Source organism: Panthera leo, chromosome B1, assembly GCF_018350215.1.
Source record: "Panthera leo isolate Ple1 chromosome B1, P.leo_Ple1_pat1.1, whole genome shotgun sequence".
Taxonomy (NCBI): Eukaryota; Metazoa; Chordata; class Mammalia; order Carnivora; family Felidae; genus Panthera; species Panthera leo.
This window is the reverse complement of record NC_056682.1, coordinates 184,177,537-184,205,174: the sequence shown is the minus strand read 5'-3', so window position 1 is coordinate 184,205,174 and position 27,638 is coordinate 184,177,537. Positions and strand designations below refer to the sequence as shown.

Sequence of the window (27,638 nt, the reverse complement as noted above, 5' to 3'; positions counted from 1 at the left end):
TTCCATGTCCACTCTCCAAGCAATATGTCCTGACCCTTGGACTGATGTGCCCAGCATCTGAGCTGTGGAGTAGTGACCTCAGGGCCCCAAGGTTCCAGATGAGACTAATCAAATCTTCCCACTCAATCTTGTCCCAACACCGGATGTTCCCAGTGAAAACTACAATGGTTGATATGGACTGAGTACTCATGTGCACATCAGGTACCATGCTGTGTGCTGTACATAGTTGAGCTCACTTACTCTGATAGGGACCATTATTCCCATTTTATACAGGAGCAAATGAAGGCAGGCAAAGCAAGGGTTAAAACAGGGAACTGAGTTTAAGTGGTTTGGCCCAGAGTTAGCGTGTGTAGCCACTGACTTCTCAGCCCCAGGGAGAGCCCTGCTCAGTAGCTTCTAGGAAGCAGCACTCCTGACATCTTCCCCCTGATGGAGGAGAGAGGTCTTGGCTTGGGGATGAAACCAGCCTAGTTCCTATGGGTCCTTCTACTCTCCCGTCGTGCGCAGTAAAACTTTTCCTCCACTGTAAAACAGGACCATGTGGTGGAGGGAAGGGCCTGGGATTTGGAATAAGATCGAAGTTTGATCCCTGCTTAGCAAATCCCGAGTAATCCTATGCCATGCCCCCTAACCCTTCCAGAAGTCTCAGCTTAAATGGAAGCCGCTGTACCCGTGGGAAGGTGTGCGTGTGGGCTTTGGAGAATGACTGCCCGCCCATAACCCCGCAGCTCTTAAGGATAAGTGTGACCATGGGCTCTCCCTGGGACAGGTGTGGAAGGAGAAAGATGTGTGGTGGTTTCACAAGGAACACACAGGGCAGGGCAGCCGGTGAAATAAGGGACACGGTCTGCTAGAGGTGGACGAGCTGGCAGGGGTGCCCTTCTGGAGAGAAGAGCAGCCCCTCTCCCCATGCTCAGCCGGGCTAATCCAGCCCCATCCCTTGGCCGACGCAGGGCTCCAGCTGCAGTGGTTTTAACTGCAGAGTCCAGGCTTCTGGGGCAGAAAGCACCCCAACGCCTGATAAGGCCAAACAATCCCGGCTTTGTTTTGGAAGGATTTGTCCCTGAGTTTCCAGTTGGCTTTTATCTGTGTCTCAGCGTCTCTGACCTCTTCAGCCTCACAGGCGCTAAACTGTCTTGGGGAGGAGAGAATGGGGAGGGGGGAGAGCCGGGCTGGTCCCCCACTTGGCCCGGTGTCTCGTGGGAGGGCGCGCAGGGCGCGCAGGGCGCGGGACGGGCGGTGCCTTTGGGGCTCGGGGACCGTGTGGGGATCTCCCGCAGCAGCCAGGGCCGCCTGTCTTCCCTCCGCAGCCGGCGAGGTCACGATGGGCTCATTAAGTCGGCAGGTAGGCAGTGCCCCGGCGGCGGCGGCAGGCGGTCCTGGAATGTGCGAGGGGCGTGATGACAGCAGCTGCCGCCGGGTCTTTGCGCAACACCTTCGCTATATATACCCCAGCGGCTGAACTCTACCTGGTTCCTCCTTGGGTCCATTACCTGCGCTGGGAGCGCTGGTGAGTACCGCCGCCGGGGCGAGGGCTCTTCCTTCTCCCCTCTCGCTCTCCAAAGAAGCTTCATTTACTTTTAATTCACTTAATTCTTTTAGACATCCCTCGATGTTGACCTCAAGGAGCTTGGCTGGCTTTGGACTGCGGAAGACAAAAAAATAAACCTTCTCTAAACTTTCAGATTATATTTTTTTCGATGCTGCTGCCGTGGCTGTTATTACAATTCCCATGACTACACTGTTTACCCCTGGCCATGTTATTAATGAGCCACTGTTGGGGGTTCTGAAACTGTGGATGTTCTGGCATTCGTAGGTCAGGGAGGAAAGACGGGGGAATAAGAGGGGCCACATAGGGACTGGGACGACTGGGCTCTCTTTTTTGGTCACGAACTAGCTGTGTGACCTAAAGCAGGTTGCTGTGAGCCCCTGGGCCTCAGTTTACCCCTCTTTGTAAGAGGGGGAAGGGAACCCTCCCACAGGCTTTCCTGCGCTGAAAATTCTAGGTGTGCGTGGCTGTCCAGTAACGCAGTGCCCACGAGTGTGACTTCCACGTGCTGCCATTCTTGTTTGCCGAGTTATTTATCTAAAGTGACTGCAGGGTACAGTCTAGTTTGCTGGTGGGGGTCCGCACAGGGCTGGTCTTTCAGCTTGCCCCGGGGGGAACAGAGTCAGAGGGTACCAGGTGAGCAGTCGGGGGGCGGGGGGGGGGGGGGAATGGCTTGCAAGGAAATGTGCTCAGGTGGGGGCGGGGTGGGAGCACCCAGCATTCCAGGCCAGAGAGGGGGTGGCACATGGAATGGGCTTACATTCAGTCCTCAGATCCCCAGAGGCAGTTGCCTGCGGTGGGTAGCTGGCACGGAGCTGGAGAGAGTTAGAAGCACTCATTTTCCATAAGGAGATGGCAGCTGTCTGAACCGTGTCGATTTCCTGGAGGCAGCTTGTGGATTTCTGCACTTAGAATCCCCTCTCCCTCCCTGTTTCTATTCACAAGTGATTTCTGTGTTCGCCCTGCTTGCGACAGTCCCGTTTGTCTTGCTTCCCCCTCTCCCGAGCCGGAGTTTTTTAAGTTGTTCTGGGCCCGGTGTTCTTGAAAAAGTTGTGCCTCATAGGAACAACGATTGTTTCTGGTTGGTAGGAGTGTTTGAATCTCTCTGCTTCTGCCAGCCAACCAGCTGATAAGGATCTCTGTTTTTGTAACTTTGGGGACTGGTGGTAAGAAGATCATGCTTGTACAAGGTTTGGATGTTTAACAAATTGCCCCCTCCAAAGTCCACCCCCAAATCACTCAACCGTCAGATTGAAACAAGTCCCCCTTGGTGGGAGGACGGACGTCTGGATTAGAGCTGTTAGGCACAAAGCTGACATATAAATAGCCTGAATTCAGTTTAATGAAGAAAACAGCTTCTTGGGATCAGTGATTTGGAATAAACTTTTAATACCATTTTTAGCCACCTTCCTCCCGGCCTTCCCTCCTTCTCCCCACCCTCTCCTGCCCACCCAACCACCACTCTAGAGACAGAATGGCAACATCAGCAGGAAGTAGTCAGGATATCCCACTGAACTTAAAAATACACAAGAGTGTAAAAAGAGGGCTGCAAACAGACTGCAATATGTCCAAAGTGTTTTTGTGAATTGGCTCTTTTAACCACCCAACACGATGCAAAATAATTGATACAGATATAAGTTAACTGCAGGATTTAATTTTAAAATATCATAAGTGTAAATTAAAAGTGCACCATGAGGGCGTGGTTTGGTAATATGGCCCTAGTTTAAAGAGAGAGTAAAATGTCTTTTTAAAAGACTGTCAGTACATATAGTCAAAAGTCTAAACTGAAGCCACTCATCAATGCAAAACCCAGGCCAACTGCTTTTGTGTCCTGCCCCGCGTGCCCCCTTCCTGCCATTGCCATGTCCTTGGGGGGATTAGTTTGCCTTGTGGTGGTTGAAGGAAGATGGAAAATTAAGTAGCCCTCTTGGGGTTAATTCCCCTCTTGGGAATTTTTGAAGTCTTGGGCATTCTTTCAGAGTAGGAAAAGATTTCTTACGCGTCTTGAACTTCGACATCAGACTACCTGAGTTCGAATTGTTTCTGAAGGTGCAGTGTCTTTATAACTTGAAGCCATGAATTTCTTTGAGTCTTGGTTTCCTCCGCGGTAGGATTAGTACTGAGGCATGAATACTGAAAAGTAAATTCACAGAAATAAAGTGCTTGTGAGGTTAAACGGGTTAATTTGTGTCCGGGGCTCGCTCAGTACCTGATTCGAAATGCTCAAGAACCATTTGGGTGGCGCCTGTGTGCCAAACACTGTCGTGCGTGCTGGGGCCGCACAGGTCATCCTCCCTGGGCCCAGGAGGCCAGAATGTGTGCCTGTCCCCCGCCTCCTCTGCCCCCGTCGTCAGATGGCTGCTGCTGTTCAGAGTACAGGTGGCCCCGGCACAGGTCCTGGTTGGAGAAGCTCAAACAATGCAGAGCGTAAGGGTTGGGCGACCGCCAGGTGCCCTACATTTTCCTGTTCCCGGGTCTGAGAAGAGCTGAGAAGTCTCCTCTCGTTGGCCTATAAGAGTTCCTGCTGGCGTGGGATACACATATGGATGCAGGAAGTCGAGCCAAAAGGGTTATTGACATAGCCGGGTCAGTTGTAGGGATGAGTGGAGGGGAGCAAGGAAGCAAATGTGTGATCATAGCCACGAACCTTATACCTAGGCATTAAAAAAAAAAAAAAATCTTTGTGGGTGTTAGTACCAAACGGTCAAAATGGATGACTTTATCCTTTCTTCTCTGCTTTTTTCTGGCAGGTGGCAAGAGTGTGCCGGAGTGCGCCCTTGGGAAGGTGGGGAGAGGGAACAGTAGGTCAGAGGATGCTCTGGGGAGAATGCCTATGGAGGGACTCAAAGGCCCCGAAGGCCTCTGCTGATCCCCAAAGCCCGTTTCTGGAGAAGCGAGTTCCAGACAGGCCAGTGTGTGGCTGCCACTGGGAAAGTGGCGTCAGATTCGGGTTGGGGCCTCTGTCCGGCTCATTCAGTGTCTGCCTCTCCTGCTTAGCTGAGACTCCTAAAAAGGCCTGACATATGCCAAATCCAAATCTCTGGTATGCCAGAGCCTTTGTGGGAACCGGGTAGCCTGTCATCACGGTGTTCTTGGCTGGTGCTTCTAGCTGCTTGAGTGAGTCTGCAGACCCCTGCAGAGGGACAAGCCCCGCCAGCTCTCCCAGAAGCCGCTAGAGTTCCCACTGAGCCTGGACCGGATGGGGGCCCTTGGCCCCTTGGTTTCCATGCTGCTTTGATGGGGCCCAGAGGATTCCTCCTCCCTCTGTCTCGGCATCTGGCCGAAAGGTCTATGGAAGGGCCCCCAGCTTTGGAACTAGCATTTCTGGGTTCAAATCCTGACTCTGTCTACAGGTAGCTGTGGGACTTCGTTAATTTCTCTGGGTCTCAGTTTCTTTGTAAACCGGAAAGAACTTCTGTAAACTGGAAAGAACTTCGTTGCTGTAAAATTTAATGAAGTCACGGATCCCATAGGGCACTCCCCTCAAGACACACACACATACACACACACACACACACACACACATATGCACACACGTTAGTGCCTTTCTCTCCTGTGCTTTGGGTTCCTTTAGCGCACAAATATTTACAGAGAATCCCCGGCTGTGCTGAGCACTGAGATAAGGAACTGGTGGTCTAGGGCACAGTGGAGTTTGGGCTGTGCATTGTTTGCGATGCAATTCATTCCACAAAATTCTGTGTGCTTACTCTGCCAGGCACTCTGCGCGGGGCCTCACCTTTGCTCATCAGTCAGTCAGTCCTAGCACAGATGAGTGAGGGAGATGGTATTATCCCCACTTTTGAGATGTTGAAACTGAGGTTCGGGGGCACGCGCTGTGTGGTTCTCTCTCGGCGCTGTGTGTCAGGGGCTATGATGTCAGCAGCCTTGGAAGATCCAGGGGTCTCGAGGAGCGCCTGAGCATCTGCCCGGGGCCGATCATGGGGGGTTTGCTCTGAGTCATCCCTTTACTCCAGATCCGTGGGGTCCACCTGCACAAGAGCTGGGGCTCTGCTGCCTGGGAAGGCCAGGCAAGCGGGGCCTGTGTACCCACGCTGCTGAGGACAGTGACTGTGTCCCAGGTGCCCTGCATTTCCCCACTTCCCAGGTCCTGAGAGGAGCAGCCGGAGCTGTGGGGGTGGAGAGGGCCAGGAGGGGAGTGGCCGGCAGTTGCAGAGTGCTCCGGGCTTGACCAGATGGCTCTCCTGGCTGCCTGCCCCGGGGCTCGCTCAGTACCTGAGCCTGCTTTTCTTACCTGCCAGGGGTCTAGCACAGTGAACTTCCCCCAACGATGGTGGAGCACATGCATGTACCAGAAAATGAAGTATTGCATGAGGGGAAGTAATTGCTTCATCAGGGAAGTGTTTGTAAAGAGGGCATGGGCTTGGCCACATGGCTGGACTTGGAATAGGGAAGAAAGGACTTCCAAGAAGGAGGAGTGGAGACATTCCATAGAAATTTTCTTTTGCTTTCGGTGGTACTGACAGTGCAATGAGGGCCTGCAGGTGAGTGAAGCCAGCACTGGCCTCACACAGAGTAAGTATTCAAGACAGTTTAGCGCATTGGGCCCCCCGCCACAATATGCTATTCCTTTCCGCTCGGGTCAGTGCAAACGAGCGTCCTCCTGTTCTATTGCCGGGAGTGTCCTAAGCCACCTGCACATCGGCCCACGGAAGTGTCCGTTTCTGTACTTGCTACCTACTTTGTGTTCACTCCAGGCAATTATCCCGATCAGCCAGAGAAATCCAGTCACCGAAAACATAATTTGAATAGGCAAACAATCACCCTTCTTACACCTTACTGCTGATGAGAGCCCAAGTGGGGCTGTTGTGACATTGAGGGCGCAGTTTCTTGGTACACTTGCCCCATCTAACAGATCTTGTCCAACCCAACCTGCTTATCATGAGGAGGGGCAGCCACTCATTAGTAAGATTCGGGCTTGATTTGTTTCCTAGGCGTGGGTCCAGTTCATTCCTTCAGCAAACCCCGTACGTTGACTCTTCCCTTCACAAATACGAAGGGCCTACTAGGTATAGTCTACTGAGCGTTGGGAGGAAACGCATAATATATGGGTCTTGCCCTCTAAAACTTAAATTCCAGTTGTCCGTGACTAGCCCAGAGCAACCCACCGTGAGCTCAAACTTCATGTAAGTCTTGCACTCTATGCTACACGTCCCTGCTTGTTTTAGTGTGATAGCTGAAAACCGCACAGGGTTTACGATGTGTCAAATGCCATTCTGAGAACTTTTAAAACATAACGCGCTTCATCATAAGAATTCTTCGTCCGGGGTATTATCTCAGTTTGACATGTAGGGGAAACAGAGGAGCAAAGGAATTAGCCCAAAGTCACACAGCAGATGGCTTGGCTGAGACTTGAACCCAGGCAGGTGGGATCGAAGGTCTGGTCTCTTAACCTGTAGACCGGTGGTTCTCAGCCCCCGAGGGATATCTGTCAATGTCTGGAGATGTTTTTGGTTGTCAAAACTAAGGGGGAGGGGGTGCTCCTGGCACGTAGTGAGTAGAGACCAGGGATCTTGCTAAATATCCTACAATGAGCGGGACAACTCACCCAACAAAGCATTATCTGGCCCCAAATGTCAACAGTGCCAAGGCTGAGAAACAATGTGCTCCGTGTAAATATCACCTCTCCAGCGTAAATCATCTACTAGTCACTCTATTTAACGTCCCCTCTCCCCAGTTAGGTGAGTGAAATCAGTGCTCCAGGAAAATAAGTTTATGTCCTGACCAAGGATGTTGTCAATAAGGGTCCCAACCTCACTGACGGGTTGAGCTGTGTTTAAAAACCGTCTCTGTCCCTCCCCTGCTGGGTGAGTTTGCACAAGTTGCTTCGTCTCTTGGCACTCCAGGTTTTTCTGTCTGCCAGTGGGGATGAGCATGACCCCTCTCCTGCATAAATATTGAATCAGATAATATGTGTCAGGGCCCAGCACAGCACCTGGCACCTCGCTGGTGCTCATTAAATGGTAGTTATTGTTATTAGAGTCAATTACACCATATGTGGTGGAGTGCCGGGTGTATATGTGCTGTATGTCGGGCGCGTGGGCAAGGGCGGATTAGAGAGGCCTGCGGAACTGTGGCAGGGGAGGAGAGAGGACCCGGGGGGCCCACAGATGAGAAGTGGGTCTTCTGGGGGGGGGTGTGCTACCTAGGCAAGAGCAGAGGTGCTGGGTTGGGGGGCTGTGGGAGATGACCTTGCGGTTCTTGCGGATGGTAGCAGGAATGACAAACAGCAAACTTCCACGGAGGGGAGCGTCCGGGGTGATGGGGAAGTAAGTTGGACTTCAGTCGGGGTGAGGTCGAAACGTGGACTGCCGTTAAGCGGCCTGTGGCAATGACGACGGAAGGTTGATGTTCCAAGGCAGGGGGAATGCTTTTGTGCCAATACCTGGGCGGCAGGTGCTCCCAAGACCCAGTTCATGGAGCCCTCGCTTCCTCCCAGGACGCTGCGTGCGGAAGTGAGGCGCTGGCTTCTGCCACTCGGGTCTTAAGGCATCTTCTCCATTTGCCCAGCAACGGGCCTTTAATCAGATACGTTGCACTTCTGATGCTATTATTACATGACTCATCCCTTCTAGGAGTGTTCCAGTCATGTTGTAGTTGAGGCAAACACAGATTCTGGAGTCAGAGACTCTCAAGTCGCACTGCGGCCTTGGGCCGAGTGGCTTTACCCCTCTGAAATGCTTTGGTTTTCTCATCTGTAAAATGGGGAGAACACTAACCCCTCAGGGTTGCTCAGAGGAAGAACACGAACCAATTGGACAGGTTACTGTTCCAAGCACTTTGCAGAAATTAACTCATTGAAGCTGTCTAACAACCCAATGGGCTATATAGACTGTTATAAACTCGATTCTACATATGGGAAACTGAGGCACAAAGCAGTCGCGTGATTTGCTCAGGTCTCAGTGTATCTGGGGCAGAGCTGGAGTTTGGTTCTGAGCCTCTGTGCTATGTAAGGTACCCAGCCTCGTGCCTGAGTGAAATTAAGAGCTCCAAGATTGTTTGTTTCTTTCCCCCAACACACTGTGGCTACGGATCCCTGCATTGGAAGAGTCACCAGGTAGACATTTGAGCTTACTCCCCCAAACCCATAGGCCTGGCCTTGTCTTTTCTTTTTAACTTCCGTGCTGTTTCCAAGCCGAGCCCGTTCACCTGCATGGTGGCCTTGAGTTGAACTTGGGGCTGTCCCAGGCCAGCCTCGGTCTCCTCCCCAACCGCTCAGCTCTGCCCCACCTCCCCTGCCTGGGCCCCAACCTTGTAGCTGCCTCCCAGCACACCCTGAGAAGGGGCCCCCCCAAATCCAACACACCTTGAGCAGCAGGCTTTGCCCCACCTTTGACTGTCAGCTATAAGAAGGCTTTTCATTGAGCCTGAGGGAGGAGTCCAGCCTGTGACAGGCATAGCAACTCCAGGAGGCCGGACCCTAGAAGCAGCCCCGCTCCCAGAAGCCAACGGAGTGGCTTACAGAGAACACGCAGCCCTAGAGCAGCTGCCAGAAAAGGCTGACCTGGGCTCAAGGCTCTACCACTTGGGGCCTTGGGCAAGTTACTTAGCCTCCTTATGCCTCAGTGTTTTCATCTGTATAATGGGAGAATAACAACATCCCCCTGCAAGGTTTGAGCACAGCCTGGCTTACTAAATACTGGCTCTCACTGGCCAGGCAGGCCCCGGCATCCTGCTCAGAAAGCACGTGAGGCCTGTTGTGTGCCAGGCCCTGTGCTGGATGCTTGTTAAGTTGAAATGAAAGGCATGGCTTGTACTTTGATGGAAGCCAATGACTGCAGGATGTCCCCTGTGATCATGGGTTCTGCAGTTGCCTGGGCAAAGTCAAGAAATTCCTTAGGCTAAACAAACCGACGAAAAGCCCTTCGTGATGGGGACACAGAATCAGCTTAAGTCCTAGCTTTCCAGGTACGCCTAACAGTCACAACACTGGGTATCCCTGAACCATCTTACGTTGTGGGTCTGGGGTGGGGCTACAGCTCTTAAAAGAATTTTGGAAATCTCATAGAGTAGAAAAATAAGTCACCCACAATCCCATCACCCACTGTGAATCCCATGGGACATTTCCAGAGCCCGTGAGAACGTGCTGTGAGTAGGGCAAAAAATAGTGCCTTTTATTCACAATTTATCTAAGGCATTGCTTCTGATTCTTTTTTTAAGGTTTATTTATTTTGGGAGAGACAGAGAGAGAGTGAGTCAGGGAGGGACAGAGATGGAATCCCAAGCAGGCTCTGTGCTGTCAGTGTGGAGCTGACGCAGGGCTTGAACTCACGAACCGTGAGATCATGACCTGCGTGGAGATCGAGAGTCAGCCACTTAACCGGCCGAGCCACCCCGGTGCCCCTTTTCTAATTCTTTATAAGCTTTTTTAATGGCGTGCTATTGCATTGCATGGATGTACCATGGCTAGTACGACAATTTTCCTATTTTTCCTATTCAACGCTTTAAGCGACAGCGTGGCAACATCTTCTTTGGTTTGCGTCCCATTCATTCCATCAGCCACCACTTACTGGGCATTGTCAGTGTGCCAGGCATAGCTGCAGACCCTAAGGATGCCATGTTGAACCAGGCAAAGCCTCTTTTTTTGGGTAGAGCTTGCATTTCGGTAGGCAGGAAGTAGATCCATTTAAGAAAATTAGGAAAGGGGGAAAGAAGAAAAATAGGAAAGGAGTTAGATTGACACGGATTCTGGGAAAACCTCTTCAAAGAAGTGATCAGAACAGGGAGGTACTTTGGATTTTCTGAGAGAAAACGTTCCTAGCTACTGGATTCCTAGAAGTGAAATGACTGGGTCAGAGATGTATTGAAAATGTAAAGGACGGGGGCGCCTGGGTGGCGCAGTCGGTTAAGCGTCCGACTTCAGCCAGGTCACGATCTCGCGGTCCGTGAGTTCGAGCCCCGCGTCAGGCTCTGGGCTGATGGCTCGGAGCCTGGAGCCTGTTTCCGATTCTGTGTCTCCCTCTCTCTCTGCCCCTCCCCCGTTCATGCTCTGTCTCTCTCTGTCCCAAAAATAAATAAAAAACGTTGAAAAAAAAATTAAAAAAAAAAAAGAAAATGTAAAGGACTTTAGACGTGTTGCCGGTGGTTTTCCACCAGTCCTCATCTCACTGCAGTCTCTCCAGCACAGCATATTATACTTACAAGTATTTTTTTCTGCTGATTTGATAGTTGAAATTTATCTCACTGTTCTAATTTGCATATCTGGGGTTGTTAACGAGGCCCAATTCTTTGCACTATTTTAGCCACTTGTATTTTCCTCTTCTGTGAATTGTTTGTACGGCACTAACGTGTGTCAACGGACAAGCACCACAAGGAGGGGACTTCCAAGTGTGTCAAGAGCCACACTTTCTCTCTGTGTAACCAAGAAAGGCTTTGTTGAAACAATGGCTTATGAGGAAGTGTCTACCAAAGGTTAGAAAGCATGTGGCTCTGACAAAGGGTCATTAAGCCGGGCGGCCTGGCATAGGAATAATAGCTACCATTTGGCGGATGGCTGCTTGGTTCCAGGAACTTTCTGGGGGTCACTGTCAATCTCATAACCCTGCACACATAACCTGGACTTGTCCGCATTTTATAGATGGGGAAACATTGAAGCCTTTATGCTCAGAGGTATAAAAGGACTTGCCTAAGCACACAGCTGCTGATAAGTGGCACAACTGGGATTCGAACTAGCTTCGTTGTGTCATGCTGCCCACAGAAGACTGGGTGGTAGGTAAAGCAGGCAGAACGTGTGTTAGCATTTACGTATACGTTAAGTCCGCTGTGTGAGGTTTGGTGCGGATGTGCAGTCTAGAATAAAAGCAGGAGGGAACCATTGGAGGACCGAGAGGACGTGGCGTGCCGTGAGTTGATGAAGAGGGGTGGCTTTGCACCCCCTTTCTGACTACAGGAGAGAGTCAAGACAGAGGCTGAGCCAGAAGGAAGTTGGAGACATCAAAGGAAGTTCGGTGGACAGACTTGAGGCTAGAATGGAAACAAAACACTGTAAGAAGTGGTTTGATTTAGTGACAGCCTGGGTGAGCGGTTGAGGGAGACCCAGAGGAGGAATATGGCACGGAAGAGCCCCCCCCTTGGAAGGTAGATTCTCTCCCGAATCTCTGCAACCTCTGGTTCTTCCCGTCATAGCACCTGAGTGGGCCTCCCTTCAGTGGCTGCTTCTTTAAGCTCTGTTTTCCGTCTGCAGATCATGGCTCCCTGGCCTGAGCTGGAAAATGCCCAGCCCGACCCCAATAAATACATGGAAGGGGACACTAGCCAGCAGTCCGCCACACCCGGGAAAGGCAAGGACACTAGCCAAAGTAAGTGCCGATCATCCCACCCCAGACTGGCCTCCTGTGGCTCGGGTCTGACCCTCATTCCTCATGGCCTCTGTTGCTTGTTTGAGTAGATGACAGCGGGACCCCAGTCACCAAGATCGAGCTTCTGCCATCCTATTCCACCGTGGCACTGATAGAGGAACCCACAGCAGTGGAAGACCCCTGGGACCTGCCCGAGCTCCGGGACACGGGGATCAAGTGGTCAGGTGAAAGCAGGCAGGAGGGACTTCCCATGTGTGAGGGATTGGGTTCACTGCCTCCACAGGATCATCTCCTTTGTGTTACCCTCTTCCGTTCCATCGCTCTGAGGTCTTTCTTTCTTTTTATTAATTTTTAAATGTTTATTTTTGAGAGGGAGAGAGAGAGAGAGAGAGAGAGAGCGAGCACGAGTGGGAGAGGGGCAGAGAGAGAGAGGGAGACACAGAATCCCAAGCAGGCTCCAGGCTCTGAGCTGTCAGCACAGAGCCTGAAGCGGGGCTCGAACTCACAAACCCCAAGATCATGGTCTGAGCCGAAGTCGGAGGCTGAACCGCCTGAGCCACCCAGCACCCCTCTGATGCCTCTCAAAAAAAGGTCCTGGCTAGGGATACCACCTGCAGTCTTGGAGGCTTGGAGTCAAAGCGTGATGCGATAATTGGGGGATCTTTTGTTCTCTCATGCATTCGACAAATGTGCCAGCATGGGGGTAGTAACCAGGCCGGGCGCCATGCTGCTCCTTATAACCCACTGTGTGCTGACTGGTCCCAGGGACTGTGCTGTGGGTACAGCATTGAACAGACGAGACCCCTGCTCTGAGAGCCCCTGGATGGAGGGCTCTCCTCACCTAAATGTGGGCATCGAGGAGAGCTTCCAGAAGACAGAATATACAGCCAGGATGGCTGGCGTGCCAACAAATGCTGCATTTCTTTTCCGGGTGCAGGGTGTAAGGTCTGTCTGCAGATCAGACAGCTGGGAGGGAGGAGGTGAGAACCACTATAAAATCGAGCAGAGAAAATAGCATCCAAGGACATAACATTCCAGGATGTATGAGAACCCAAGCCCTCCCCAAATGGAGGCTGTGATTGCTACCTTGTGGCCACATTTTAGAAAATAGTCTGTGCTGTTTTGAAGGTGCTTAGGAGAGCCATTATCTCTGACCCCGCACTTAGCAGGTGTCAGGTGCCCTTAACTGCCTCCCTCAGCGACACTGCTTCAGCTGAGCATGGAGTCTGGTTTGCCTGTCAGTGCCCCAGACCACACCAAACCCCTCCTCCCTGAAGCCAGTCCTTTAGAGACGCTTCACCACAGATTTCAACTAAATGGACTAGAGTGGTAATTGCTTTGAAAACTCTAGTCACGGATGCATCCCATCTCTAAGCCTTGCCATACATAAGAGCTTACAGCCACCTGGTGATGGGGGGCGGGGTGGGGGGGAGGGTTGGTGGGGGAGGGGAGATGAGCGCTCTGAGCTCATTGCCAAACTTCTCAGAGTTTCGGGCACTAAAAGCCTGTGTCCTTTCTCCCTTACCCCAGAGAGAGACACCAAAGGGAAGATTCTCTGTGTCTTCCAAGGAATTGGGAAATTTATTTTGCTTCTGGCATTTCTCTACTTCTTCGTGTGCTCGCTGGATGTCCTCAGCAGTGCCTTCCAGCTGGTTGGAGGTATGGATGAAAGGGACAGAGATCCGGGGTGGGGTATTTTCATGCAGTTTGGTTCAGATGGTCACAAGTCAGCAAGCCCTCTCCAGCTGCAGCCTCCCGGCGTGTTTTAGGACAGAAGGCCACCGCACACCTTCTCGTGAAGTCATGCCCCCGTTTTACAGAAGAGAAAACTGAGGTCTTTAAAGGAGCTATGGCTGGCTGAGATGGCTTAGGCCGGCAGCCCAGGCTGGGGCCATTTCCAAGAGGTCAGCTTCCTGTGTTTGTCCACCGACCCTAGGCAGGAAGCTGTTTGATATAAGGACTTATCTAAGGGATCCCTGCTGTCTTTGGGCGTCCCGACCTGCAGAGATTATTAGATAGGAATGCTCTCAAGCTAAAGCAACTACAGAAAATCAGGGCTGGGCCTTTGTTGGAGAAGGACAAGGTTCCCAGAGCTGGTGGATCCTTATCCTTAGCAGTTGCCTACACGTCTTGCAGGACTGAGAGTAGCTAAGCAGTGTGAGGGGGTCCCAGAAGTTAAATCACCACGTGCTTGGCCGCCTGTGCTCCCCTGATGGGTGACAACAGTGATAGCCAGCACTTTGAATGCCTCCTGAAGTCCTAAGCGTTTCTTCCCCAAACCCTTCCCATTTATGGAGAGCACTCAAAGTTGAAAGAGGTCAGCACTTAGTTTCACAGCCTTGAGTTGGCATGGTGGGATCCAAACTCGGATCCCAGAGACACAGAAGACCATGGATTTCTATTCCCCTGGGTGCCTTCTTGGGAACTCATCGTTGTGACCTGGGAGAATTGGGAGAGGGGGCACTTGTGAGGGTGTATGAAGGGCAGACTGACTTCCTGGAAGCCACCCCCAGGAATCCCAGCGTAAGCAAGGGATTTTGCTCTCCAAGTGTCTCAGATGAATTGCTTCCACCCTCTTGGGCCTTGGTCATCTTCAGTGAATGGGTTGGGGAATGGATTGATGGTCTCAGGCATCTGAGGCTAGGCTGGACCTAGAGAATGGGGGTTGGGTAGGATTGATAGAGAAGAATGAGAATATCCATTCTTGGGGGGGAAATTTTCTGAGTCAGGAATATATCCCCAGAGACAGGAATTAACGCATCTGGAGACTCACCAACCCCTATTGGGCCAAGTGCGGAATTGAGGCCAGGTTGGCGGTCAGAGAAGGCTGGGGGAGGGCTTGCTGATGAAGGAGTAGTGGTAGTATGGAGGCTGTAGGGTGAAGGGACAAGAGGAACAAGGGGTGCGGCATGAGTGGGGAGCGAGGTCACAGAAGTGGAGACATGGCCCCAGGGCAGCACTGGGAAGAAGCACGTGGCAGATGCACTGGGAAGATCCCAGGGGTACCAGCTGGGCTGGAGGCTGGCCTCCCTGACCCACAGCCAGCTGGTCGTGGCTGGAGATGAGATGTCTGTGTATTCAGTTGCCCACCTAACTTTCCATCTGGTGGCTGTGGGCTTGTTTTTCAGGAAAGGTGGCCGGGCAGTTTTTCAGCAACAACTCTATTATGTCCAACCCCGTGGCTGGGCTGGTGATCGGAGTGCTGGTGACTGTCCTTGTGCAGAGTTCCAGCACCTCCTCGTCCATCATCGTCAGCATGGTGGCCTCCTCGTGTGAGTCCAGGCACCTGTGGGCCCAGACATTCCAGGCATTTCCCTGCCCGGCTGAGGAACCCAGGATTTACTCTGAATGTGTCCAGGCTTGTCACCATTGTCTTCCTATCTTGTGCAGCTGTGATGTGCTCTGCTTTATCCCAGGCAGTCTCCTGTTTCCATTGCCATGGCTGGGTCTGAAAATCGTCCCCGATGCTTGAAGACCCAGCTCTGAATTCTCTAGAACTGTGTTGCCCAGTCCATCAGGCACTAGCCACGTGGCTATTTAATTTTATTTAACCTTAATTTATTTTCACTTAACATATAAAAATTAGTTGCTTGGTTGCACTGACTGTATTTCAGGGGATCAATAGTCACACGTGGCCTGTGGCTGCCATATTGGGCCATGTATCTACATGGTCCTTTCAAGAACATTTCCATCACTGCTCAGTACTAAGAATAAATTATAAATAAATCCACACATTGGCTTGGGGACAACCAAGCTTGGGAAGCTGGCATTCCAAACATGAACCTGCTGATATTTGCTCTGGCTGAATCAGGACAGATACTCCGAGGGCGACCAAATTGAACAGATTAATTTTCAGTACAAACCAGCATGTTAGCAAAGTTAACTAGAACTTTCTTGGGCTAAATTAGAAAAAGATAGTCTTTAAAATTACTTTCACATGTTAGAACACTGTGGCAGTGTACTAATTTTGTTAGAGAAATTATACTGCTGGGAATTTGCCATAATAAATACGCAAGTCCTTACACATTGTTTCCTGTTCTCCCGTAAGCTGGCCTTGCATCTGTAATATGGAGGACAGAGAAATTTAGAAAGGCACTTTGAAACTGGAATCCACAGAAGGGCTTCTTCATGGAGCGTGTGCATTCCCTGAAATTATGTGCCGGGACTTTTTGCTTGGTGCATGTGCATATTTCTGTGGTGGGCTATCCTAGCTTGAATCAGATTCATAGCCTGGTGCAGACCCCAAAATGGGTTAGGAAATGCTGCTTTGTCACTTACTAGCTTGAATGAGGTCTGCCTGCCTTGGGCCACATTGGGAACATGGCCAGGCTGCCTTCCTAAACTTGCCAACTCTCACCAACTTTCTCTTTTCCACCCCCCAGTGCTGACTGTGCGTGCCGCCATCCCCATCATCATGGGGGCCAACATTGGGACCTCAGTCACCAACACCATTGTGGCGCTCATGCAGGCAGGAGACCGGAGTGAGTTCAGAAGGTAGGAGGCCCAGAATCAGCCTTTGCTGCCATGAGGCTCATCGGTTTCGGCCAGGTTGTCATAACTACCTTAAACTAGCCAATGAGAACCTTCTGGTCATTCCTAGAGCAGTTTGAAGTAGCCATTGTGGAGTACAGCTGGGGGTTGGAATCACATACTTACCAGTTGATTTAACTCAGCTCCCTGGTATGCAAAGCCAGGATAATTGTGTCTATCACCACTGTTGTCCAAAGGAGTAAACCCAGCCAAACAGGTAAATGCTTAGCAAGGTACCTGGCACATAACCAGAGCTCCCTAAATGCAAGCCCTAGCTAGAAGCTTACTTGCTGTGTGGTGTAGTTAAAACAAGGCCAGTTAGGATAGGATTTACCATCCCGCTTAGTCAGAAATAATTATAACCTCCTAAAGCTTCCTCTTTGGGTGAGCTCAACCCCAGTTACCTTTCCTTTGTTCTTCACTTGCCGGTAAAAGGCAAACTGTAGCTTTTGTGGATGCATAAGATCTGAAAACGGGACAGGTTAAAACAGGCAAAGGTTAATGTGAAAATTAACCACGTTCTCTGGCCTGTCTTCTAACTGATGGGCTTTTCCCAGAAGTTCATAAAATAGAGAAGGCAGTTTGTCTGCATGATGTAATCACCATGTGGGTCAGGCAGACAGCATTAAACAGGCTGGCTGGGGAGTCAGCAAATGTCATCCCTCTTCTGTGGGTGAACTGGCAGGTGGCAGAGGGCCTCAGAGCTGCTCATTTCCACTCAGACATGGCTAACCTTCCTTGGTCCCTGATGAAATGTCCTGAGGTTTGCAATAATAATACACATGATCCAGGGGGAAGGTTGTTAATTTGATCTTCTCAAGAAGCTGAGTAGACTTTCTTTGCCTCGTTTTATTAATATAGAAGCACAAAGAGGTTAAGTAACTTCACCGAGGGGCATAGCTTGGACTCAATCTAGGTTTCTTCCAGATTCTGGGTTCTTTTCACTGCTATCTATGAAATATAAACATGATCTATGAAAGTGCCTGCACATAGCAGTATATAGCTCACCCCTTGTTCAGATTATTTAAATAGATTGCTTTCAGTCACATCTTTGGAGATGTGTATCATTCTTTCCTGGTGATTTGGAATACCTCCTTAGATTTCTAGGAAAACAATGACTATATCCAACCCCTATAAGGCTCCTAAAACATTTTGCCAAACTACTAAGAAATATTTACATCACTTTACATCAGAAGTGTATGAAGATGTCTTAAATTACTCTCTTTAGGAAGAATAAGTTACTTTAAAAAACATTGGCTAATATCATAGGTGAAAATTTGTACTTGCAAGTAAATAAATTATAAATAAGTTTCCTTAACTGTAGTGAAGTGAAGTTAAGCATTTTCTCCACAAGTATATTAGCTTCTATCCATGTCCCTTTGGGTTTTAGGGTTTTTTGACATGCAGATGTTTTTTTTAAATTATTTTTAATTTTTTTAGGATCACCTGGGAACTTTTTTAAAGTTTATTTATTTTGAGAGAGAGAGAGAGAGAGAGAGAGAGAGAGAGAGAGAGTGCAAGCGCTCCAGCAAGGGAGGGTCAGAGAGAGAGGGAGAGGGAGAGAGAGAGAATCCCAAGCAGGTTCCACACTGTCAGCTCAGAGCCCGACTCGGGGCTTGAACTCACAAGCCATGAGCCGAAACTAAGAGTCTGACGCTTAACCGACTGAGCCACCCAAGAACCCCATGCAGATGTGTTTTGAAGAAAAATCTTTTTCATTGAGCAAAAAAGAAATCTCAAGTGTCATAGTGTGGAGATAGGATGGAATTCAGGAGAAACTGCAAACCTTATCAGATATAAACTGTGGTGTATATTGGCCTTGTTTTCTGTGCAGGTTGTTCAGATGTTTTATCAGAGTCCCGAGATCTTAACACAAAAAGTTAAGAATTCAGTTCTGGGGTTTGATTACCATCAGACTACTGGCCTCCACCTTTCCAAAGGAAGGTTGTCTTCAATGTGCATGATTCAAAAGTAGCCTTGATTCAATTCTTCCAAACAGTGGTCCTTGAGCTAATTATTGCAGCCATAACCTGTCTACCTCCCTTTTGCTCAGCAGAAAGAACTGAGTGCTGTCTGGCTTGGTGGGAAAGGCTCTGCTGGGCAGTGGGAGACAAGGGTCCTGGACCCAACACCCATGCAGTGGTCTTCAGTCAATTCCCCTCTGTTTGGTGGCCCCCAGTTTCCTCAGCTATCAAATGGGGATATTAATCCCACCCACTTGGGCATTGCTGTGAGCATGTAAATGAGATTGTACACGTGTGGGCATAGATAGGTGACTCCCTTGCAGCCAATGCAATCAATGACCAGCCTAGACTGGTGCCCACTTGCTTGTTGACCAATCTTACTGTTGGCTTGGGGTGGGATTACCTTCTTATAGGGCTTTTGCGGGGGCTACTGTCCATGACTTCTTCAACTGGCTCTCTGTGTTGGTGCTCTTGCCCCTGGAGGCAGCTACCCATTACCTGGAGATCCTGACCAACTTGGTGGTAGAGACCTTTAACTTCAAGAATGGAGAAGACGCCCCGGCACTTCTGAAAGTTATCACAGATCCCTTCACGAAACTCATTATCCAGGTAACCCATCTTCCTTCAGAGAGGGAAAGGAAGGAACTAACTCCTTCCCCTTTCCCCCCACACCCCACCCAACTGGGAAGAGATGGTGAAAGATGATGGTCTATAAACACTGTTCTTTGGTTGCCTTTGAAAAAGGCCAAGGGAGGCAAGACTTCAGGGACACCTGATAGAGCAATTGGCTTTTTTTTGTTTCCTTGACTTCAACATGTGTCCTCTTTATTGGGGTGGGAGCAAGGGAATGGCAAGTGCTTCTCAAGACTCAAAGACTTCATTGGATGCTTGGAGCCATTGTATTCCCCCCACTGACCTCAGCATCCTTGGGCTCACTAATAAAATATTATCCTGCCTGTAGCCAAAGAAGAAGGTTACTGTCTTTCCTTCCATCTCAGCCCTCTGCTCACTAGGGTCTGTCCATATTATTGAAATAAATGAAAAAAGGTTTTGGGGTTCTTACCTTAGGTAGAATGGGTCAACTTGGACCTTGTCCTTTATTACCTTTATCTTCTGGTTTTTACTATCACTCAATGACTATCTACTGCATGCTTCCTAGTTACCAGCCCATTGTTTATACAATCATTTGTTTATTTGTCAAGCACCTGCTAAGTAACATCCAGGTGCTGTGCTCCATCCTGGGAGTACAGATGGAGTGAGTCCTGACTCATTCCTGCAGGAGCTCCCAGTTGGGTTCAAGTTCTTGAAGCCCCTTAACAGCACCTCCTACGGTCCATCCCTCATCAGTGCTGAGGACGTGCTGACTCTCTCCTGTCTGTTGCTTTCCTCAGCTGGATAAGAAAGTTATCAACCAAATTGCAATGAATGATGAAGCAGCCAAAAACAAGAGTCTGATCAAGATTTGGTGTGAAACTTTTACCAACGTGGTAAGTTTCTAAGAATGTTGCTGGGTTGGCAGACTCCAGCATCCGTGCCTTAAGCAAAACCTTTAATTCAATGTGGGCAAATGAAAGGTACGGAGAAGGAAAAATTGGCCCGTGAGCCAATTAAGAAATTAAGAAAGCAAGTCTCTGAATGCCAGATGGACAGACAATGCAGTAGGACATACTGACCCCATTTTGCTTCATTCCGCACCATGGATACGTTATTCCTGGCTCGTTATTTTCATGCCTCTTGGCTCACCTCTGGCTGCCTGTGTTCCCATTTATGGAGAGACCTGTGGAAACAGTGCATTACCCTTACAGACACACACATTCATGCGTGTCTCCCTCCTACTTGCCACATTGCCTGCCAGTGCCACCAAAAGTGAGTATTATGGACTATGCATCCCATTTCCCAATGTTTGTCATCCAGACTCAGATGAATGTCACTGTCCCCTCGCCTGAGAACTGCACCTCCCCTTCCCTTTGTTGGTCGGACGGTTCCTACACCTGGACCATCAAGAACGTGACCTACAAGGAGAACATTGCCAAGTGTGAGTGGAACTCGAAAGAACATCAGCCCACCAGGTTGGGCTGTCTGGGGGTTGCAGTTGGCATTCATTATCTGTGTGAGGCTCAGTAAGTGAGGGAAAGAAGGGCACTAGGATTCACAGAGCACTGGTGTCATACCCAGTACTGAGTATGAACTTTCACAGCAGAGGAACAGGTGCTATGCCCAAGGTCCCCCGGTAAGGGGAGGAAGTAGGACTTGAAGCCCAGCTTCTCTGGCAGTTCCATACTGCATCAGAACTCGTCAACAGATTCCAGAGTGCTCCCTCCATATGCTTTGGTATCCCTTGGGCTCCAGGGAGATGCCAGCCATATTTGCAGGAGATGCAGGTCCCACACAGAACAGAACAAATGCATTCACCCTGAAGCCACGAGTCCCTGCTATACGGCAGGCCCCATTCAAGGGCCTGGAGCTATAGCACTAAACAATGCAGTGAGCCTACATGATGCTCCCTGTCTTTAAGAAGCTAGACTGTTGCCCCAGGAATCTCTTCCAGCCCAGACATCCTTAACTCTGCTAACTATTCTTTATGTAGCCATGTGTGTATTTCTGCTTCTCTTCATCCTCTCCATACCACCCACATTAATTCTGAGCAGAAAATAGTCAAGTGTGGTTTACCTCACAGAATCAATGAGTTTGCCACCTCCCATGTTCTAGGTGCTTTTCATCCATCAACAAAACCATATAATCATGGGACCACACAGGGACTTCTAAAAAACAAGGAGGTTTATAATTAGCAATAGTTCCTACTCTGACTTACCCATCCTATGCCACTTGGCTCCTCAAACTCTTCGTTGTAAGTATCCTCAATATCGTGAGTAAAATACAGCCTGGGATTTAGAGGTAGAAGGAAGCCCCTGACTAGCTCTGTGACTGTAATGATTTCACATCATCATGTTCTAGCTTCGTGAGGTCCCACTGGCCAAAACATAGCCTCAGGCTTACACTTAGCTGCAAGGGAAGCTGGGAAGTGTGGTCTTTATTCCGGGTTGCAATACGTCGAGCTAACAACCAAGATTCTGTTACTGTGATACAGAAAGATGTTGGGGAATGAATGACAGTCTGTGGCCTTGGGGGAGGGGCACCCATTTTCCTCCTAACAAGGGCTTTCCATTGTCTCTTCAGGCCAGCACATCTTTGTGAATTCCAGCCTCCCAGATGTTGCTGTTGGCATAATCCTGCTGTTAGCCTCCCTGCTGGTCCTCTGTGGCTGCCTGATCATGATCGTCAAGCTCCTGGGCTCTGTGCTCCGGGGACAGGTAGCCGTTGTCATCAAGAAGACCCTCAACACTGGTAGGCACACTGCCCCTCATTCTGGGCTTTCTAGGGTGTGGCATCACTGTGGCCATTCCGGGGCGGGGGGGGCTCCTTTATATTTTTATTTAGCAATGGCCTCTTGTTAAATAAACTCCTGCATGGAGTTTCTCTCTTGGGTCTGACAAGCTGAAGAAGTTAAGATGCCTTTGCCCTTGAAATCTCCCTTGGTGTCTTGGGTGGAGGCTGGGGACAAGCCTCTATCACATAGTTGCAAGGTCCTGAGGAAGAGCCGGCTCAAATGCAGCGATCTGTGAGATAGGCCTTCCTTCCTGGCAGGTTTCCTATGCCCAGGACTCTCGGGTCTTGTCAGGATCCCGTAGGAAAAGGGTAACAGATGCCCTCCCTGCTCCCTACTTCTCTCCACTCTTGGGAAGAAAATGTGGGTCTGGATAATGCATCAGCATCTTGAGGCAGCCGGTTCTCTTGCTGATGGCATCCTGGCCCCCGGGAGGGCGCAAAGCTGAGGACGCTGCCTCCCCATGAAACCTCAGGGAAATGGGGCCGAGGACGGTCTGCCTCGCAGGGTTGTCACAAGGTTGTCATGCGGCCGAGCTGGGTGACTCTGGGTGCCTGCTGGATGTGCAGGTCTTGATCCTGTGCCGAGGGACCGGTGTGTGGGACTTCTGAGCCGCGGCACGGCCTCCAGGCCATGCCACAAAGGTGGAGGATCCGCAGCCTGGGGGAGACCAGGACAGGCAGAAGGAAGGAGGCTCAAATGCTTTGTGGGAGGAAGGTGGTTGTTTGGGCGGTGTCTTAGTTCTGCTGCTCTAACAAATTATCCTAGACTGGGGTGGCTTAAACAAGAGACATTTATATCTCACAGTCCTGGGGGCTGGGAAGCCCGGCGTTAGGATGCCAGCATAGTTGGGCTTTGGTGACGTCCCACTCCCTGATTTTCGGGTGGCCGCTGTGCCCTCACACGGAAAGAGTACAGAGGAAACATGCTCCCTCTTCTTGTGTAAGGGCACTAAGCGTCATTCACGAGGACTCCACCCTGATGATCTAATTACCTCCCAAAGGCTCCCGTTCCTAATACACTCACACTGGGGGTTTCTGTTTCAACATTAATTTTGGGGAAACAAGACATCCACTCCATAACATGTGGGTTCAGCATTTCTACTTCTGGATTTCAGTGAATATGTGTTTGTTTGTTTGTTTCTGTGACACATGCCAACATCCTTGGTTCCACCATCCGAATATGCAAGGTGAAAGGATTCCGAAAATCCAGTTTGTAATTTCCGACCGTGGTGTGGGGTGAGGAGGCTAGCTCAGGCCATCCCCTCCCCCCACCCCAGGTCCTGTGGAGGTGCCAGCTGGGCCTCCAGCCCCTGCCTTCTTTAGCAGGCTTGTGACAGATCTCTTTTCCTTCTGTCTTCTAGATTTTCCCTTTCCTTTTGCCTGGCTGACTGGCTACCTGGCCATCCTTGTGGGGGCAGGTATGACCTTCATCGTGCAGAGCAGCTCTGTGTTCACATCTGCTATGACCCCACTGATTGGTGAGTTTCTCCCTGGCTTTTCCCCTATTACCGTCTCCCATCATCCCCTGAGGCTGATACTATAGTTTTTGTATTTTCCTGCCAGGTATTGGTGTGATCACCATTGAGAGGGCATATCCACTCACGCTGGGGTCCAACATCGGCACCACCACCACCGCCATTCTGGCCGCCTTAGCCAGCCCAGGCAATACTCTCAGGAGCTCACTGCAGGTTAGGAAATGTTCTGTGGGGCAGGGGCTCTGGTGAGATGCAGCCCCATTCGTGGTCTTGCAAGCAGACGGTTTGTGAACAAGAGCCAAGTTTTTCTCTGTGTTCAAAACTGTGATGTGAGGAGAAGCCACAGGAAGACAGATCTGAGAAGTGTCTCTCTGTTCCTGAGAGAGGCAGTGAGAGACCCCCATCACTGGTGCTTGTTAAACAGAGGCGCGGTAACCACTTTGATGGAGATGGAAAGAGTATTCAAGGAGCATAGAGACACCACTTCCCATCTCCTCGCCCCCCTCTTGGGGGACTCTGCCTGGATATTAGGAGGTGACCTCTGTTCTGGACCTGGAATCGAGAAGAATCAGGAGGACCTGCCTTGCCCAGATCGACTAAGTGATCTTGGGCAAGAAGACCTTTGGCATTTGAATTCTTGTCCCGCCTTTACACGCTAAATGACCTTAGACAGGTGACCTGAACTTTGAACATCAATTCCCTCATCTGAAAACTGTGAACCAGATCTCACTAGGATTATTCTAAGGATCTGATGAGGCTCTGTCTAAAGCCAGGCTGTCCAACGGAAATCTGAGTGTAGAATATAAATTTGAGCCACCCACGTAATTTGAAATTTTTAGTGGCCGCATTTTTAAAAAGTAAAACGGGGAGGTCAATTTTAATAATATATTTGATTTAACTCCTTATCATTTCACATGTAATTGATTTAAAAATTGGTGATGTTTTATATTTTTTGATTAAGATTTTGAAATCGACTCTGTATTTCACACTTACAGCACATCTCAACGTGGGCGAGCCACATCTCAAGTGCTCATTTGCCACACGTGGCTGGTGGCTAACGTATTGGACAGGCAGGTCCAAAGCCCCCAGCGTGATGCCTGGGCACACAGGAAAGTGGCCAAGTGTGTGTGGCCTCTGGAGCCAGGCTACTTGGGTTTGAATCCCACGTCTACCACCTCTTACCTGTGTGACTTTGGGAAGAGTCAAAGCTCTTCCTCAATCGCCTCCTCCATCAAATAGAGATAATGATGATTTACCATGTCATAGGCTATTTTTTTGAGGATTGTGGTAATCCACATCAAGTGCTTAGAACGGTTGCCTCCTACATTTAGGAGGCACTAAAATCAGCTGCTGGTGCTATTATTTTTATTAACTGTAATCATCTCTCTCCCCTCCATAGAATGGGGCCATTGAGCCAAGGAAGCCAGCTCTCCAGCAAGCCTCTCCTTTGGCCGCACCAGCTCTTACCTGCTCAGCTGGAAACAGCAGGGTCAAGACCTTGGGTAGCGGCAGGCATATTAATGAAGTTCATTATTAGATTTGGCCTTCAGGAGTTTAGGTCCTGAAAACTGATTCATTTGGTCACCTCCCTTGCGCTCCCCTGACACACACACACACACACACACACACACACACACACACACACACACACATACACACATACACACACACACACGCGGTCCTCAGGTAATGCCGGCCCCTTTCTGAATAGCCCTGTGAAGACAGGGAAGACCCCTGACTCAGGATGGCTGCTAGATGACCCTTCCCCCCCCCCCCCGACTCCACTGTGCACCACACTCATGCACCTGTCCAACCTCTTGTGTTTCAGATCGCCCTGTGCCACTTTTTCTTCAACATCTCGGGCATCCTGCTGTGGTACCCAATCCCATTCACCCGCCTGCCCATCCGCCTGGCCAAGGGGCTGGGCAACATCTCTGCCGAGTACCGCTGGTTTGCCATCTTCTACCTGATCTTCTTCTTCTTCCTGACCCCGCTGGCCGTGTTCGGCCTCTCGCTGGCGGGCTGGCCGGTGCTGGTGGGCGTGGGGGCGCCCATCATCCTCGTGATCCTCCTGGTGGTGGTCCTCAGGTTCCTGCAGTCCCGCTACCCGCGCATCCTGCCCAGAAAGCTCCAGAGCTGGGACTTCCTGCCGCTGTGGATGCACTCGCTGAAGCCCTGGGACGAACTGATCTTCCTGCTCACTGGCTGTTGCCAGACGCGCTGCTGCTTCTGCTGCCGGGTCTGCTGCCGTGCCTGCTGCCTGCTGTGCGGCTGCCCGGCCTGCTGCCGCTGCAGCGGGTGCTGCCGGATCCTGGAGGAGGAGCAGGATACGCCCATCAAGGCCCCCAAGGCCTTTGATAACATGGCCATGAGCACAGAGGCCCAGGACGGGGTCCCCAGGTCTCAGGTGGATGGCCCGGACACAGAGGTCACCTCCAGCAGCACAGCCTTGTAGGGGCTTCCCGGAGGTGGGAAGGGGGGCCACCTCCCCGCTGGCTCCGCGGGCCCTTCTCTGCCCGGCCGGGACGCCTTCCCTGCTGAGAAGTGGAGTTGACATCAGCCCCCACCCTGACCCCCTTTGTCCCGGTGTATCAGCCCGCACAGTGGCTTCATCTCAGCCTGCCCCCCTCCCGCCCTCCCCACCGCACCCGCCTCCCCCCAAACTGGGCTCCCGCTCGCGGGAACTGGCAGAGCAACCCCAAAAGACGATGAAAGACAATGGCTGGAGACGGTCACGCTCACCCACCCCCTGCAACAGCAGGGTGGGTCCACACGACCTACTTTCAGACTCAAACCATCTTCTTCCAAAGGAAGAGCCTCGAGGGAAGGGATTGACAGAAGGTTCTCAAAGATGCCTATGTTAAGTGTATGTTACTGCGATAAAGCTCAGACAGCTCTCTCTTTTACCAAAGACTTGCTTCAACCAAGATCAGCCGCCCCCGGGGGTCCTTGCCCCAGACCGGACCCATTTGGAGGGGGAAATAGTGTCATCGTTTGGAGACTTGAAGACCACGGGGGTGGGTCTTTCCCCTTCGCGGAGCTCCCCAAACTCCTTGTTAGGGGGACCTCACCTGGGCAGTTCTGGCCGATCTGAGCTTCCCTGCTGTGTCCTTGTCCGAGTTTTCAGGGCGGGAGCCGCATCTGAGCTACCGAGAGAGAGGTTCGGGGTGCACTTTCGCCCACCTGTTGGCTCCCCCTTTCTGAGAAGAGACTGTTCTGTTCCTGAGCCGAGCAGTTGGAGGATGAGCCAGGGAATGGCGAGACCTGGAGGGGCTGGGGTGGGGAGACAGTTTGTCTGCTAAAAGGACCTAGGGCTCTTCTTGATTTGGCTACTTTGGAAGCCAAATTGACAGTTGTGGCCAAAGCCTAGCGCCGCTCTCTTGGTCCGATAAAATCATCCCTGATGAGTCTTTTGGAGGAAGATGAGGCAGCCCCTCTGCGTCCCTGAGTCCATTCATCCATCCAAGCCAGAAACACTTTCCAAAACTTCTCTCACGTTCCCATAGATAGGTGAGCTTTGACTTTTCTGCCCTCTCTCCCTGCCTGTGGAGATCCCCACTTTTCTCAGAGGGCAGAAACCAGGGCGTGGCTGGACTTCCCACAGAACAGTGGTCATCAAGTAGAGGTAGAGGTCCGTGCGCGGCTGTGGGTCCAAGGGGTGTCCTCTCTCTTGCCTCTTCTCTGTGCCTTCCAGAGCGGCCTCTCGTGTTTATACCTCCTCCCTCTGCTGCTTCTCACCCTGAAACATCCCAGGCCACCCCGGAGAGGGAGAGAGCTTCAACGGAGTCTGGGGAAGGGGATTCAGTGCAGCCACACTCCAAGACCCGGTTCGCCCCCATCTTGGCTTATCCTTCTCTTAGCAGGTTGGGATACCAGACTGAGCCCTCCCCTGACCCTTACCCGTGTAGATACTGGTTCCGAGACAGAACCATTTATACTCTATATTTATAGTCGCACAGGTGCACAGCATTTTTCATAAGTTATATAGGTAGTAGTGTGATTTGTGTTTTATAGTGCTCTCACTGGGAAATGAGGCCGGGTTCTACTATGAAATATAAAGAAAGAGCACCTTTGTATATTTTGTACCGCCGTCTTTTCAACGTGTTTCTGTAGCTGCGCCCATGCCACACCCCCTGTAAATATGTAAGTTAAACCTGGGCAGGGCTGTGGCCCTCTTTGCACACCGATTTTTTTTTTTTTAATTGGATCCTTGTACCAGCCTTGATTTGTATTTTTTTTTTTTACTGGTTGTGGGAAGAGAGCAATAAAGGAGACAATCAAACCCCAAAGGAGTGCGCTGTTTTCAATTACAGAGAAACAGAGGCTTCCTGGATCTAGTTCCTGAAAATGTGGGGTCTCTTTCCTCAGTTAACATCACTACCCACCTCCCCATCACCAGGTAATTTGTAGCGTCCCT

General features: G+C 50.6%; 1 protein-coding gene across 1 annotated transcript; it reads left to right on the top strand.

Moving 5' to 3' along the window:
• The first annotated feature begins 1,348 nt into the window (after positions 1–1,348).
• On the top strand, positions 1,349–27,510 carry SLC34A2 (solute carrier family 34 member 2). The gene is made up of 13 exons (XM_042936765.1): positions 1,349–1,510; positions 11,751–11,865; positions 11,955–12,089; positions 13,396–13,524; positions 14,994–15,137; positions 16,248–16,359; positions 18,773–18,968; positions 19,751–19,846; positions 20,274–20,394; positions 21,537–21,704; positions 23,108–23,224; positions 23,310–23,434; positions 25,050–27,510. The coding sequence occupies exons 2-13, from the start codon at positions 11,754–11,756 to the stop codon at positions 25,674–25,676; spliced, it is 2,082 nt and encodes a 693-aa protein (XP_042792699.1). The 5' UTR covers positions 1,349–1,510; positions 11,751–11,753; the 3' UTR covers positions 25,677–27,510.
• The last annotated feature ends 128 nt before the right edge of the window (positions 27,511–27,638 follow it).